Source organism: Pelmatolapia mariae, linkage group LG9, assembly GCF_036321145.2.
Source record: "Pelmatolapia mariae isolate MD_Pm_ZW linkage group LG9, Pm_UMD_F_2, whole genome shotgun sequence".
NCBI lineage: Eukaryota > Metazoa > Chordata > Actinopteri > Cichliformes > Cichlidae > Pelmatolapia > Pelmatolapia mariae.
The window spans coordinates 24,355,450-24,371,065 of record NC_086235.1 but is presented as its reverse complement, the minus strand read 5'-3'; the positions used below and the strand labels follow the sequence as shown (position 1 = coordinate 24,371,065).

Here is a 15,616-nt window from a genome sequence, read left to right as displayed (position 1 = left end):
TCCTAACAAGCAATACGCTGGGTGCTTGTGTTTACCTGTGTTTCTTCATTAACCTTAATCAGTCTGTCAAGCTAAAACTTGATCATTTTAGTCACCCAACAGAAGACACCATTTTTTTTTCGGATGCATGCAAATCAAAGTACATGCCTATTTGAAAAAAAGCTCTTGGTATGAGGGGTGCAGTTTGAACTTGAAACACAACCTAATATAATCCTGTGGCGCCATCTAGTGGCCGTCAATTATCACAAAAGAGCTCCGAGTGGCGTTGGGGTTACTCAATTGAGTGCATTTAGTGGTTGACATGATACGACGACGTTAAGTAAGCAGGACTCAGTTTATTATGGAGAGTACAGGACAATAAATCGTCAGTAGTGATTCCGCAGAGAAAATAGTTTAATAGCTTTTAAGTGTCATCGGCCGTGTTTATTTGCACCAACATAAACGATAAAAAAACCATATTATTATTATTATTATTATTATTATTATTATTATTAAGCGCAGCCGTATGTGTTTGGCAACATAAAGAGATCTGCTCAGAACTGTAAGCCTACGCATGCGGCATCCGCGAGCGCATAACGTACAGTGCAGCAATAAATTGTGCTCGGTGGAGAACAAGCTGCCGTTGGTAGGGACCACACTGTTTATGTCAGTGACAGACAGAGGGCAAACTGAACGACTAAGGTTGTAAGTCGGTTTGTATTTTAATTCAGCTTTCATACCCGACAGTGTCAGTGTTTTAGAGTGCTGCTTAAGATTTAATCCACTTTCAAAGTTTACGGGGTGACTGTTAACAGTGGTTTCGGCAATATTGTGTAACTTCTGAGTGTGTGATGCAGCAGTGATGCTAGTTTATGCTAAGGCTCAGTAAAGCAGTCTGGCTTATCTACTAAGCCAGACACACACACGCCCCTTTTTTCTTTAACGACTTCTGATCAAAAGCTGACAAACTACGGCTGAGATGTGTGACAGCGGGAACATTCCTACAATGTTTTCACTTTTTCTGTTGGTTCCGTTAATGCTCAGTAACAGCTCTGTGTTGCAGGACTCGGACAGCTCCTTAAGTATTTTTACACCAGTAGGTCAAATTAGATTCACATCAGGAGGAGGTTTTAATTGAATAATCGATGTGCAACGCCAATAATGTGTTTGTTGACTCGCATAACTTCACGCTGTGGTCCTGACAGGTGTCCAACATGACTGTGGATTGGGTAGGATATGGATACGCCACGCTTGTAGCATCTGGAGGAGTCATTGGTTACGTGAAAGCAGGTATGTGTTACCTAAAATAGTTAAGTTAAATAATCCAATTTCTATAACAGCAAGTGTTACTATTGGTGCTGTTGTCTCGTTGGTTTATATTTTCCTAGGTTCTGACCTCCTGTATGTTTGTTCTGTCAGGCAGTGTTCCCTCCCTAGCTGCTGGGCTTCTGTTTGGGGGCTTTGCAGGTTTTGGAGCTTACCAGGTCTCAAATGATCCTAAAAATGTTTGGGTGTCACTAGGTTAGTAAACTTTTTTTTCTTTCCTCTTTCCTCAGCTTATGAAAAACATCATGTCAGAAAAAGCTGTAAAGTTTGAACACTGCTGTGCCATTTAAGACGCAGTCTTGAATGTTAATTGAATACCTCTCTTATGCCTTATGACCAAAAAAATACACTCAACATGTTTAGTATGTGGACCCACTGTATACTTTGGCTCTTTGAATGTGGACCCACATACTAAACTGCATACAGCAGCTGTATGTTCTGCATGTAAGTAAACAGTTTCTGAATATCTAATGTCTTCATTGCAAGTGCCTTCACTAACCTTTTCCATCTCCTGCTGTCTGCCAGCTGCATCAGGAGCACTGACTGGTATCATGGGGAAGCGGTTTTATGGATCGAGGAAGTTCATGCCAGCTGGTCTGATGGCTGTAGCAAGGTCTGGTATAAGTCCAATCAGCCATTACTTGTTATCAAGTACCACAGATGAGGACAGTATTATTCCAGATATCTTAGTTTGATTTTGGAATATTATTTTACTTACTTTGCACACAGAAACAAAATTATTTCACAAAAACTACCATATCCAAACGATTATTATTTCTATTTTTATATTATTATTTAGAATATTTTGATTATTATAAATATTTCTTAGTCCGAAACCAGGGTTCTACCGATTGTCCTCTTCAAGACTATAATTTCAGACTTGTTTGAGTCATTCACTTGTGTCTCAGCAGTTGTTCTGGGGGTCTTTGGATACAGCTTGCTAGTTTTCTTCCCAGAGTCTTTGAAATCGTTCGCTTCCTACCTCTGCCAGGCTTGTTCTGCCTTGTGTGGCTCTTTCTGAATTTCTTGATGAGATTTCTCATGCCAGTTCTTGACATTTGATAACTTTGTGTATCCGTCGCCTACTTCTTGAGCATTAACAACTTTTTTTCTTTTTTCTTTTTTTTTTGCAAGTTTAAACTGATTTCTTGACAGCTCAAACCGTTGAAGTTTTTATACTGTGTAAATAAGAAGACAACCTTCAGTTTTAACTTGATATTTTTCCAGTCTTTGAGCATTACAGAGTTAAAGCATGTCATTGCACATGTCAGGGGGAGCATTAATATTGACCCTGGTAACTTTTATTTTTTTCTGAAATAATTCTGTTATTGTGTGCTAATAGAAATAATTTCTAAAGAAGGCTAGTATATTTAGAAATGCTATGTTAATAAATCCCTTGCTCCATTTACAAAAAAGTTATTATGACAAAAACGTTTAATATCATCGAGGCACTAATAATTTTGTCCTCATTTCTATTTATATACTACATTGTAGCCAAGAAAGCCACATTTTACAGAGGATTTTATTTTCCCCCCACTTCCAGTAATCTGTATTTTTTTTTTTACTGTATACTTTGGCTCTTTGAATGAGGTCTAATGTAATCCTTTTGTTTCAGTGCTCTGATGGTGGGGAAGCTTAGCTTGGCGTTGCTCCAGAAACCTGTACAGTCCTGATGAAGTTAATATGTTGAAATCATGGAAGAAATATCAGTTCCCATCAGCTCCTGTGGCTCTTTTCAGAAGCACCCTCTCAGCATTTGCCATTTATGTCCAGAATCATGTCCTTTTGTTTAAAAAAAGTGTAGATTTATGAAATAAATGTACCCTCTTGTTTATATAGTAAATAGTTGTCTTTTTTCAGTGAATGCACCTTTGAACTTGTTTATTTGTTAAAAAAAAAAGTTTAAAAAAATCAGCTTACTCATTGATATATTACAAAGAGGTTTGCAGTTCCCTTACAGTTTTCAGAGTCTGCTATATTTTTATGACACTCAGGATTTTTTTGTGTCACCTACTACATGCTGAATAAAAGCAGAGAGGATATAACATTACAGGAACCATTCATTAAAGACATTTTGTTATATGAAACTAGAGAAAATGAATTAAAAAAAAATCTAAAGTTAAAAAATAAAAGTTGAAATGCTGTGCTGGAGTCCTACTTTTATATAAAAAAAAAAAAAAAAAAATCCAAACAATGACAATGAAATTGGCTCCCACTGTATCTGAAGGATGCAGTGGGATTGTCTTGAGGACAATACCGGTCGTGGTTAAGCATCATGGCAACCATCATCTCCAGAACACAGAGATTCAATGCACATACATTTTGGTGCTACTTGTACAAACATAACAAAGAACGTGGGATGTGCTCGACCTTGATATCTGAGCGTAAGCATAGTCAAGCAGCCTGCTCAGGATTCAATTTCTCAGCCAAAGACTAACAAGCTGTAGTAGTTGTAGCATGTGCTCCCCCAAACTACCGGTTTCCGCCATATTTGGATGTCCAGTCGACCCTCCCATGGACGGGCTGCACAGCAGGAGCTCTGGTCAGGAGGTTTCCGGAGTTTTTTCCCAGTGCTGATGAATAGCTACTGCCCTTCATCTGAGAGCTGTCTGTCCTCCTCTTCCAGGCTTCATATTCTAGAGAAAACAAATGTCTCTCTTAATCACCAGCGTCTTTATAGGTGATGCTTTAAAAAAAAAAAAAAAACACAGCAACTATTTGAAAATGGCAATACCTTCACCAGTTTCTTTTAATGATGAGTTGGATATGGGCTTGAGTTTTGCAGATTTTGGGTTGTCTTTTTTATTATCAGGAGAAGAAGAAAGATTTACTAAAAGTGAAGAAAAGGGAGAAAGAAAGGAAACATACTCCCAGTAAATGTGATGCAGATTTAAACAGAGGAAATTAGAAAAGAGTACAGGACGATCATACAACAGAATAGTTCAACTATAATATCAGAATTAATGTTTATGATTAGAGAAACAGAGCAATCTCTCAGACACGTGGGAAAGAGTGCTGATTTTTTGTTCTCTCAGAGCAACATAAATGATTAAAAGTACCTGGCTAAAAGTCTCACAAGTTATTTTGTTGGGTTTATATAGAAAAAAAGAGTTATTTACTTGCATGCTGGCCAGCCAAGGGGGCAAGCTGGATTCTCTGTCCCACTGAGCCAACCTCTTTCTTTTGAAATGAAGAGATGTAACCACCAGAGAGGTTGTACTTGGTGCTCACAAAGTTCCCTTTAAGAAAATAAATACAGAATTCAACCAAAGGTCTGAAATTTCTGCATATCTTATTATTGCACACCCCAGATGTCCAACCAGCAATTGAGTTTATGTATTTATTTGCTAAAATGCAACATTTTAAAAAACACAAAAAACTGATCTTGAAAACACAGATCTTCTCACACGTGGCTTTACGACCACTAATTATATGTGTGAACACGTGTGACATACTGGAACCACCGCATACCCATAAGCTACGAGGGGCACAAGCGGAGGAATAGGGTCGAGTGATTGTCATTCAACATTTCAAAGAACACCATCGAGTCTCTCCACCACCAGTCAGAGATTTTTATCTCCATAATTACTCAAAAGCTTCATTGTTCCCTTAAGATGTTGTGGTTGTAGTATTATTTATCTTCTGTTAAGCAACTGGAGTTCTTCGTTCTCATGTTAACCTGCACGTTTACACCCTAGTTTCACGCAGAGCTTTAAGAGGCCGGTTTCTTTCACATGCAAAGTGGCTGTTTGAATACCCGAAACTTGCTACATCAGCATCAGCCACCACCCTGGTTGCTGGTTTATTTGATTTTATCCTCAAGCTATAAGCAAAAAAATCAAAACAAAACAAAACAACAACAAAAAACCCAGTCTCACTTAAATACCTTTGGAGAGATCAATTTTCTCCAGTATTCTTTCTTTGACCACAGTTTTGTCTGGTGGGCTATCCAAACACTTTGCAGCAGTATCTTCTAATCACATGGCCCCCAAAAAAAGTAGAGTTGGAGGAGATGCATGGAATCAGAGAGAAAGGAGAAAAGACAAACAATGAAGTAAAGGCGAAGAAGGGAAACTGAAAGTATTTTTGCTTTTTCAAAAGAAAAAAAATACTTTTCATGCTAAATAAGACATTTTCATGCAGAACAGGCAAGCAGCACTAAAACAAACAGTGCTGGGAGAATGGATGGGGGAGGGGTCTACAGCTGCAGGCCATTTAGGGAACACTTGATCTTATACCTACAGTCTTAATCTCATGAATAAGCAATGGAGAGGTAGAGACGAGGAAACAGGAAGAGACAGCAGCAGAGAGAGAAGACGAGGGACGCATACTGTGTGCCTGCCTACGTGACAATTGATTTATGGTGTCCTAGCTCTCCAAAGTCGCACATGCCTAGGCTCACTAACTCTTTATCATAACTAATGACCAGGTGATATTAGCTTCATCAGCAGCACTTAGAGCCTTAGTATAAGAAAGAGGACACCGTCGTATTATGTAACACAAGGTGAATTTGACAGCCGCCAGGTTTCCAGAGCAAGTCATGGTGTAGTCATTATTTAATCTACTGAGTGAGCAGGTTTGTTGTCTGTTGTCAAATCCAATGCTTGAATATTATATTTTTTGTATGTGCTTTGTATTTTTCTGCCTTCGTACATTACAAAAAAATCTACACGCTGTCGGGCTGCTTCAATGTGTTACTGAAATCTGGAAACTTGAGTCCCCTCTACTGTGCACTATGCCAAACCTCTTAACACTGCTGCATTAGACATCATCAGTCTTTACCTGCATTGGCTCTGGTGACAGATAATCCTCCCCCAATAGGACCAAGTGGTTTATTTACAGTGTTTGAGGAGTTCTCCCACAGGTCCCGCAGTGTCATGCCAGTCAGCTCCTTTTCTCCAGAGGAGGTCTGATTCTTGCTGATCAAGCCTTAAAGCCAACAAAATTACAAGATTAAAAATTTAGCCCTCAGAAAGTGCTATTTTCACAAAACTGATTAAAATGCAAGCAATTGGATTTTATAATAATAATTCAAACCACCATAAAAAAAAAATTAAACTTTTATTTATTTATTTGTAACCAGGGAAGCAATGACCTATTTTAAACAATACAGATAAGACTACCTATTAGTCTTACCAGGCAAGTATCTAGACTGGCTGAGATAGTGTTGGCGGGCCGCAGATCCTGGAAGATTAGAGTCCATTTGGCCAGTCTTTACATTGTTTGGTAGCTTGGTAACGCTACTGAAGGAGTATAGAGGTTTCTGCTCCTGGTGTCTGAAAACAAGGCATTACAGTAAGTTCTGAATATAAATATGGATGTTGTGGAATGTATGATAAATATGAAATGTATTCAATATTGCACATTTATTTATATATATATACTGTAATTTATAAACTGAAGCACATAGTATAGCAACACATAGCATAGCAAATGCTTCACCAAGCAAAGTTTCCACTCTTCTTAAGCTTACTGTGGACATTGGTCCTTGGGGCTCTTCTCCTCCTCTGTATTCACCAGGCTGGGTTTCTTGGAGTTGGAGGCGGATGTTTCTGAACGATCAGATTCCTCCCAGCTGTCTGAGGTCTTGGCCACTGTCTGGCCCCAGCGACGGCGACCGCTCTTCAGCACACCCGTCCCGACGCCACCAGCATTGTTCTCACTGCCCAGCGCCTTCTGCACAACATAGTAATGTCACGTTTGGGCAATGAGTCTTGCTGAATTAAGTTCTACTTTCAACCACTGCATCTGCGCCAGAACTTCTGCTCTTTAAGAGTACTCACTTAATCCAAACTGACTACTTTATTTTAAAAACTTTTTTTGCAACTATTTAATCTGACTTAATAAAGCTACTCACTGCATGGCTGAGGCCTCCAGGTTTACTCTCAGCCTGGGGTAAGGGGATCTGCTGCAGAGGCTGTTGATGGTTTCTGGAGGAGGTTGTGGAGGCTTTAGACTCAGAGGAAGACTGCTGCAGTTCAACTTTGTACTCAGAGGCCTGTTTTTGAGCAAGCGGCCTGTTCTGGACTTTCTTGACCTCCTGGCTCTGAGGGCGTGGCCCCAAGATCTGACCCACCTGGAAGTAAGGATAACGCAAGGCCTAGCAAAGGAGAGGAAGGAACACAGATTATTATTCTGAATAATCTGAGGATATTCAATTACACTGAAAGAATATCTCTAGAAACAAGAATAATACACAGTCTGTACTTACAAAAAAACAACAAAATAAAGCACATCATTGTGTAACTTGAGTCATTTAAACTTGCAGGGATGATTTTCATGCACAAGACAGCAAACATGCACACCAAACCTAAATCTCAGGGCATTTTAGAAACACCCCTGTGTACCATAGGGTGTATTTTATTCAGCAATTACAGTTTTCCACCATCTGAATCAGACAAGAGCTGAATGAGCTAAAATTAGATGTGCATCTGTGCTTCTGAACAGAACCACCCACCTGGGAGCTGTTTAGGTAGAAATGGAAAAGCTTTGTCACTCCCTCTAACAGTGTTAGGCCTAACTTTCTCTCTGGAGTGTAAATTACAGTCAACAATATGATGGGCATATAATGTGCATAATGTGTATGCACATATGCAGAGAGGAAAAATGTTTTGCAGCAGAACTGAGAATGAAGTATGGCTTAGAGACTATTTAAAATGTGTAGGATTACAATGCAATCCCTGCAGTGGAAATACAGATAATCTGCATGAAGTGATGAGTGTTGCACTGCAATGGAAACTGCTTCTTTGAGAACAGGTTACAGATTAATTTTAAAGAGCAGGCTAAAAAGGGTCTTTGTTAAAGAGAACTTTGGCAAATTAACCCTGGAGTAAGACTTTACATGCCTACCTGTGCAGCAGTGGGCCTTTTTTTGGGGTCCCAGTGCAGCAGGTCCTTCATCAGGGTAATAGCCTCATTGCTGGCATTTGGAATAAGGGTCTTCAGGTGGGTCGGCACACATTGAGGAAAACGAAAGTTCATGGCAGTTGCTAGCTGGTGACCTTCTGGCCAGTCGGTCTAATGGAGGACACAATCAACTGATTACATATTATCATTATTCAGGTGTGTAAAGGTTGTTCTGGACATTTTTATTTTGTCTTTTTAAATGTTAATAGTTTAAAATAGCAAAAGTCTGAGGCAAGGTTTTTACCTCGTCTGATACCTTGAGGTGGCTGCTGTTATGAGCCAACACCACGTAAATAAAACTGAACTGTATTGTGAATTGTGGCTGATGTCACAGACTAATCTCCTGGCCAGGTTATAGCAGGTTGCAAACAGAGTTAATAGTGATGGTGTTGGAAAGACTTTTTAATCAAGTGTCAATTTGTTCAAATTGAACCACACTTAAAACTCTTTAGACCTTAGAGAACTAAGTAGGCTTACATATTATTTATTCTAATGTGATTTAACTACACTAAATATAGATTTTCATCTTTAGGAATAATGTTTCAGTTAAATTCAGCACTTGATAAGTTTAGAGTATTAATGATTGAACACATGAAATAAGCTCACCGACTGAGCTCAAGCATTCTCACCTCTCTCCTTTCACCTTGGTCTTACCTTTTTGACGGTGCCCAGGACTTGGCAGATCTTAAATATCTCGTCCACTTCACTGTTCCCAGGGAAAAGAGGTCTGAGTGTGTACAATTCGGCCATGATGCAGCCCACAGCCCACAAGTCAATGGGAGAGCTGTAGGTAGATGACCTGAGCAGGACCTCCGGAGCTCGGTACCTTGACAGACAGTCAAGAGCAGTTAGATAAACAGCTTGTAAAAGTCAGTGTAAAAATACATGGCCATATGGTCCAATGAAGAAAGCATAAAAACCATCATGTTAACTTTAGCTTAGTTCACTCTAACCAGTGCTTTCTTTTCTATCTTAAAAGTATACCACTGTGTGGAAATTCCTCTCACCATCTCGTTGATACATAGTCTGTGTAGGGAGGTTTGGAGCGGATCTCTCTGGCCAGTCCAAAATCTGCTATTTTGACCAGTTCTGGACCCATGCACAACAAATTCTCTGGCTTCATGTCTCGATGGAAGAAACCTGTACAAAGGTTTATATCAAACTTTTAGCTACATTAATAGACTCCACTCAAATCATGACAACAGACTGGCACTATTTCCTGGTATTCTAAATCTAATACATAAAAATGTTATTCATGATTCAGACAGAACTACTTGTGAATGGGTGAATGTTTGCCTCACCTGTAACATTAACAGGCATTTGTATTCAGAGCTCAATGTATTTCAACATCATCATTTTAAATATACAAGTACCAGGGCTACAGTGCTTCAGTACTGCAGCTGTCACACAATGGCAGTATAATTTGGAGTAACATTAAATATTAAAATTACTCGTGCAGATGTTGAAAAAAAGGCAGTCCATGTCACGTTACTAAAAATGTACTCTGCTGATGCAAAATATTTTCCTATGATGGAAGATTTTAAATGCAGTAGCAACAATGGCATATAATCCAAATGTGATTTACACTGACACCCATTTAAGTAAAACAAAACCAAATGACTCTTGATTAATCGAGTATAGCTGAAGGAGTTATAAAGTTTGATGTCATAATAAAATACATTTTGGACTGCGCTGCTACAGAAAACAACTAAGAAAATACAAGGACATACCTTTTAGCAATAGAGAACATAGCACACACACATGCATGTGCAATATAATACTTTTGGTCTACCCAAGGGTCACAAGACTTTTTAAATATCACATACACCCAAACTCACAAACTACAGGTTAATCTACTGTTGAATGAGTAAAAGGATGACCAAGGAAAGCTTCTTACCATGTTTATGTACAAAAGCCAACCCAGACAGCACTTGAAACATGATGTTTCTAATTTCATTCTCTGAGAACATTTTATTCTCTCTAACAGCAAACCACAGAGATAGAAAAGGAAGGAAAGATGGAAGAGAAGAGAAATCAAAGTGTTAAGAGAAAGAAAAGTGGAAAAGTCTGCATTTTGGATATATGGAAGCACATGTGCACATTAAAACATGCAAAGGTTTGTATGACCAGGGCCTTTTCTTTTATGATGTAGCTTTGTTTAGCTGATCATACCATGCCTGATTAAAAAAAATTCAGAGTCAAATGTTTAGAGTGCTTTTTAGTGTGCATGCATAGATATAAGTCATCCATACATCCATTCTTTACACAGCAGCGATACAGACCAGTAAGTAAAACAAGTGTTGAAGCAAGGCATTTATGGAGGGTTCACATACTACAAGAGTTTTTGATCGTTGATTGAAATAATTTAATGTATGATGACCTTGTTTGCTTGTGAGATTCTTAAATATTGGCATGCCTTTGACAGTTGAAATGGTCAGTGAATCTTGCAGTATGAACCCACACTCTCGTACGCTTTCAGGTCATGAAGAAAACACAGTACACCTACCATGTTTGTGAATAAACGACAGGCCTTGCAAAATCTGAAAGCTTATGTTTCTTATCACTGACTCAGGGAACAATTTTTTTCTGTAAACATAAAATCGATATACCTCCCATGAGCCAGTTAATGAAAGCAACATAACATTAACACCATTCTTTCTTACATTATACAGTAATCTGTAAAATAAATACATTTGACCACAAATCTGAGCAGCTTTAAAACATTAACTGTCTTTTTGACTTATTTGCTTTTGCAAATAAAAAACATCAAGTTTGCACTGTAGGAGGTTTTCACACTAGCAAAAACATCAGGGCATCTCCCAGAGAAGGTGGAAGCTGTTTGCAAGAGAGAGCCTGATATAGAGGACTTACAAATCTTTTAGAGGATGATATTGACAGACTTAATTAACAACCATTAGAGCCTATCAGATCAATCTGGTGTTAATCAGTGTGTGGGCCAATTGTCAATGACACTACAAAACTGCGTTAAACAAATTCTGCAAACATTTGTATTGTGAAACATGATTTTTCTTTTCTTACCTGTCCTTCATAAGCTGGTACAGGTTCTCCTTCATGTACTCAAAGACAAAGTAGAGATGGTCATTCTCTCTAATAACCTCTTTTAGTTTCACCACGTTCGCATGGTTCAGCTTCTTCAGTGACTGGGGTGACGCATGTTTGGAAAGATAAGAAAAACTGTCTCATGTAATGCGAAAATTTTCGTATATAACAAGAACACTTTTAATACAGATATCAAAATAGTTAATGTACTAATTGATGAAGTGTAGCAACTTCCACTGGTGCATGGTTTTAACAAGAATTGCTCTTCCTGGGCTTCATTTCAGTGTGTAAGCCTGGCTTCTATTAGGTGTTGATTTATACTCAACACAGCTCACTTTATTAGGTAAACTTATTCAGCCTATAGTTAACACAAATACCTAATCAGACAGTCCCATAGCAGGAACTCAATGCTGAAGTTCAGACTGAGCATCAGAGTGGGGAAGAAAGGTGATTTAAGTGACTTTGAACGTGGCATGGTTGTTGGTGCCAGATGGATTGATCTGAGTATTTCAGAAAGTGTTCATCTCCGGAGGTTTTCCCACATAGCCATCTACAGAGTTTACAGAGAAAGGTCAGAAAAAGAGGAAATATTTGGCAGTTCTCTGGGCATTATTGGTCATAGGTGAAAAGCCAGACTGCATGATCTGTGATACTATCATGTCAATGTGGACCAAAAACTCTGAGGAATGCTTCTAGCACTTTTTTGAAGGCGCTATATCTCAAGTGCATTCAATCAATGCTTTTCTTAATGGATTCCAATGTAGTAGTGGAGTGCCACCATTTAATTTTCCATTGTACTTTTATACATTTTGACAATTTACATTTGCATGAACATATCTATCTATTGGTCAATCTATGTAACAATGGTCTGCGAGTAATGCTGTTATAAGGTGCTTCAAACAGGTGTATTAATATTACCATGCTTACCTTTACTTCTCTTAGGTTCATACATTCCTCCCATGAATAAAACTTCCTCTTCATTCTATGGAAGACCATTAAGGAATGTATACATCTTATTATCAGATCATCACATATGTAATCCTTTCAGGCCATATCTATTAATAAACATTATTATTACTTATTACAGCATTTACAAGACTCCTTTGTGCATCTCCATCAGTAACTTAGAAAAGTGATGACTGTAATGTGATAAATATTCTAATCAAGATTTTTCTGTACTTAAATTAAAATGAAAACATATTCTGATTCTGATGGCCTACTCGGCTTTTTCACTGTTATCCAATGTGTGTTTGTTTAAAAACAACACACCTGCTGTTATACGCTTGGGTTCTCTGATCAACATTACTTGTCCTTTCTTCTGGAATTACATAAGAGTTACAGAATGAGCCGATATCTATCCCGTCTAAATTTGGTCACACAATGTCAGCAACCCGACACACCCCTCTACTTTCACTCTCTTTCACCGTCACCACATGTATTGTCTTGCATGGTAACCAAATGATCAACCAGTGGACGCACGTCCCCAGTTTCGCATCTATTATTGAACACTGCTGCTATGTTGCTGAAACAAAGCAATGTAGTTTGTTTGCCCTGGTGATGGCAGGTCAGGGGTTTCTAGCTTTACAGCACATCTGCTGCATAGTGTCACAACAAACATTAAAGAGAATAACAAAGAAAAAGGTTGTGACGTAAAATGAAAACAGTCATATTTTGATTTCATGGAAAAGGGAACAATTTCTTTCTGGATCACAAATTTGAAAAAAAAAATGTAATCAAAAATCAACATCTATATGTAAAAGCTTTAACAGATACACAAACACTTGATATAAATGTGATTTTTCACTATGTTTTGTGAGTATAAAGGCTCTTTGGTAGCAATAGGGGATCTACGTTAGCATTAGTTATATATCTACTATATTGCAAACAAGACTGTGATTTTATTTTGACATTATTAAGGCTCATTGCTGATAAAATATGTACATAATATAGGGCTGCATGACACCACAACAATAAATCTCATAATAGTAATATTATATTAATGTGATATAAAGGCTAAATAGGGAGAGACAACCAAAAAAATTAAAGAATGAGCAACATCCTCACCTTTTGATGGCTACAAGCTCTCCAGACTCATTGCTTCTTCCCATCATCACACTGCCATAGGTGCCATCACCCAGCTGCTTCAGGGTGGTGTAGCGATTCATCATTTCTCAAAACAGTTTCATCAGCCTCTTTATCAGCTAACTTTATTATTGTGTGAGATGGGCTGTAGAAAAACACAGCCGATTCATCAATCAAATATCCTTCTTCTTCCTTCAAGTGTTGTTCAGTCTTTGTTTCATCAGCCAGAATTCACTTCTTTTTTCCCAAAAGAAAAGATCGTAGTTTGGCCAATGTTTGTCTTTGTCAGCCAATCCTGGGAGTTTAAAGCTCATTTTGCAGTAACTGATCCATGTAAAAAGGTAGGGATCTCGGTCACGCAGTTGAACTAACAGCCAAGAGACAGAAAAAAATGAAAAATTGTCAGCAATAAATACAACTGCAAACACAAAAGATCACATAAATCCAATAGCATGCCAAAAAACTCTGTCGACCAGGATTTTTAAACAATGCAAAAACAAAGACATGCTAAGACTACTTCTTGTTTTTCCCTCAGTGGTAGGATTAGGTGTGTGTCACACTAGAGGCTTCAACATGACCACCCAAGGGAGATGACAAAGCCAACCCTAGTCAGATTAGACCAACAGGGATGTAAATAGGATGTTACATCACCATCATGCTTACCGGTATCCACTACCTTGCTCAAGCACCCTGCCTGGCAAGAGGATTTGAATGACGCCACAGGCCATCGTAATCACTGGCCTGATGTACATTCAGCTATACAGACCTCCCAAAAAACTTACAATTACAACTAATATACAGTGCCTAACAAATTTATTAGATCACCTGTCATTTCATCAAGAAAACAAAGCAAACACAAAAATATTTTAGAAATCTGTCCAAAACCTAAAAATAAACTTGTTATTTATTAGGCAAATAACATATTTTAGCTGGCATACTGGACTTCTCTAAGAAGTCAGAAATTAATCATACATAACACAAATGCTAAAAACGAATTTTTCTCTTCATGAATGCAAGTAAATAACTGTAATTGTAAAGGGCATCTTACTCAAAAAATAATAATGTGCTTTGCTATTTCACCCTGTTTCTCTGTAAAACAGTAAATTGAAAATGAATGGATAATGACAATCATTATAATTTAGGATTAAAAATATAATTTTAAATAAAATGTGTCTGCTTTAATGATGTTTCTGTAATAGTGGATTAACCATTACAGAAACATAAAAAACGATTTTAGTAATTAGCAGGTGGTGGTCTAATAGGTGTGCTAAGCAGTGTACTTTAATGAAACTAACAAACTGCGTGTTCTTCTCGGAAATAACGCACAGCTATCTTCTTTTGTAGGTTGCAAGTTTGCGCAACTGGATCATAATCACACGTTTTCTGTAAAATGTGACTTGAATGTTTAAAATAAGCTGTGAGATAAGCACACAGAGTTTTATATAGCTAGTGCGATAGGGACTCCTTAATTAATTGCACTGGAAAACAATTGCTCTGGCCATTTGACTTTTCCTCAAGGAGTCATTATGCAACCACTGTAACGTATTAATCATTACAAAAAATATTAATATATGATACAACTAAGACCTTCAAAATGCGACACTGCAATGTCACATTTTGTCACTGAGTAAAAATAAGCAAGAAAACAAGGGGAGGGGGCAGTCGCATATGGCGATCTGTTGTGAAGGGATTTAAAGGGAATTAAGATGTATCCAGGCCACGTGACATTAGAAAGCTAATCAAGGTCGACGATATTAAAAACTCACGTCTACAGGCAGTGTTAAAGAAACCGAGTAAGTTAGATTTAACCAGTACTTCTACTCAGATAATTCTTAACTTTTGGTTAACTAACAGCTATCACACGCATTCAACCCCAGCAGTCTTTCCATGAAACGAATAAACTAGCTTTACTCTAAAGCTAAAGCTATAAGCTAAGACTGCTTAATGTAAAAATATTAAGCAGGCTATTTTATCGGGAAAAGAAGGTGAGTTGGCATTTGTTGCTGACAGACTTAACAGTACAGTTCCTCGACCATTTTGTGCAGACTCTTTCTTATGTGTCCCTTCTTTTTTTCCCTCACTTTTAAACTCACCATGTAGGGTCGTTAGTGCCTTCCTCGGCTGCTGTCCTGCTGATAGCTTCAGATAAAACGAACGTAGCTCTTACAAGGTGAGCGCGCGCGTGTGAGCGTGATTTCTCCCCATGGAAACGTACACACAGCTGCCAAGTGACAAGCGTGGAGACGGCGCCCGCAGTGCTTTA

The 15,616-nt window shown here is 38.2% G+C and overlaps 2 protein-coding genes across 6 annotated transcripts; one reads left to right on the top strand and one right to left on the bottom strand.

The window, feature by feature from the left end:
- Window positions 1-585: 585 nt before the first annotated feature.
- tmem14ca (transmembrane protein 14Ca) lies at window positions 586-3,147 on the top strand. 4 transcript variants are annotated; one of them, XM_063483908.1, is made up of 5 exons: window positions 586-684; window positions 1,185-1,269; window positions 1,399-1,500; window positions 1,831-1,918; window positions 2,921-3,147. In XM_063483908.1, the coding sequence occupies exons 2-5, from the start codon at window positions 1,194-1,196 to the stop codon at window positions 2,976-2,978; spliced, it is 324 nt and encodes a 107-aa protein (XP_063339978.1). In that variant the 5' UTR covers window positions 586-684; window positions 1,185-1,193; the 3' UTR covers window positions 2,979-3,147. The 4 variants fall into 4 exon arrangements, with proteins under 4 accessions (XP_063339978.1, XP_063339980.1, XP_063339981.1 ...); XM_063483910.1 differs by having other exon boundaries at window positions 601-681; XM_063483911.1 differs by having other exon boundaries at window positions 651-692.
- A 316-nt stretch (window positions 3,148-3,463) lies between these two features.
- Window positions 3,464-15,572, bottom strand: mak (male germ cell-associated kinase). 2 transcript variants are annotated; one of them, XM_063483905.1, is made up of 16 exons: window positions 15,447-15,572; window positions 13,336-13,720; window positions 12,199-12,253; window positions 11,251-11,372; window positions 10,109-10,191; window positions 9,219-9,351; window positions 8,866-9,037; window positions 8,155-8,322; window positions 7,163-7,405; window positions 6,779-6,981; window positions 6,442-6,581; window positions 6,088-6,234; window positions 5,192-5,278; window positions 4,425-4,544; window positions 4,040-4,135; window positions 3,464-3,941 (listed from the first exon to the last, which is right to left on the bottom strand). In XM_063483905.1, exons 2-16 carry the CDS (start codon window positions 13,437-13,439, stop codon window positions 3,778-3,780), a joined length of 2,037 nt encoding a protein of 678 aa, XP_063339975.1. In that variant the 5' UTR covers window positions 13,440-13,720; window positions 15,447-15,572; the 3' UTR covers window positions 3,464-3,777. The 2 variants fall into 2 exon arrangements, with proteins under 2 accessions (XP_063339975.1, XP_063339976.1); XM_063483906.1 differs by having other exon boundaries at window positions 6,779-6,978.
- Window positions 15,573-15,616: the final 44 nt, after the last annotated feature.

Bases quoted from the DNA above. Each gene is read 5' to 3' on its own strand.
- tmem14ca (XM_063483907.1), top strand. From the start codon at position 959: ATGTGTGACAGCGGGAACATTCCTACAATGTTTTCACTTTTTCTGTTG. The intron at 1,076-1,184 runs GTAGGTCAAATT...TGGTCCTGACAG, and splicing joins CCTTAAGTATTTTTACACCA to GTGTCCAACATGACTGTGGA. The intron at 1,919-2,920 runs GTCTGGTATAAG...CTTTTGTTTCAG, and splicing joins GGTCTGATGGCTGTAGCAAG to TGCTCTGATGGTGGGGAAGC.
- mak (XM_063483905.1), bottom strand. From the start codon at position 13,439: ATGATGAATCGCTACACCACCCTGAAGCAGCTGGGTGATGGCACCTAT. The intron at 7,406-8,154 runs GTAGGCATGTAA...CTCCTTTGCTAG, and splicing joins AAAGGCCCACTGCTGCACAG to GCCTTGCGTTATCCTTACTT. The intron at 5,279-6,087 runs GTAAAGACTGAT...CCATGTGATTAG, and splicing joins TGTCACCAGAGCCAATGCAG to AAGATACTGCTGCAAAGTGT.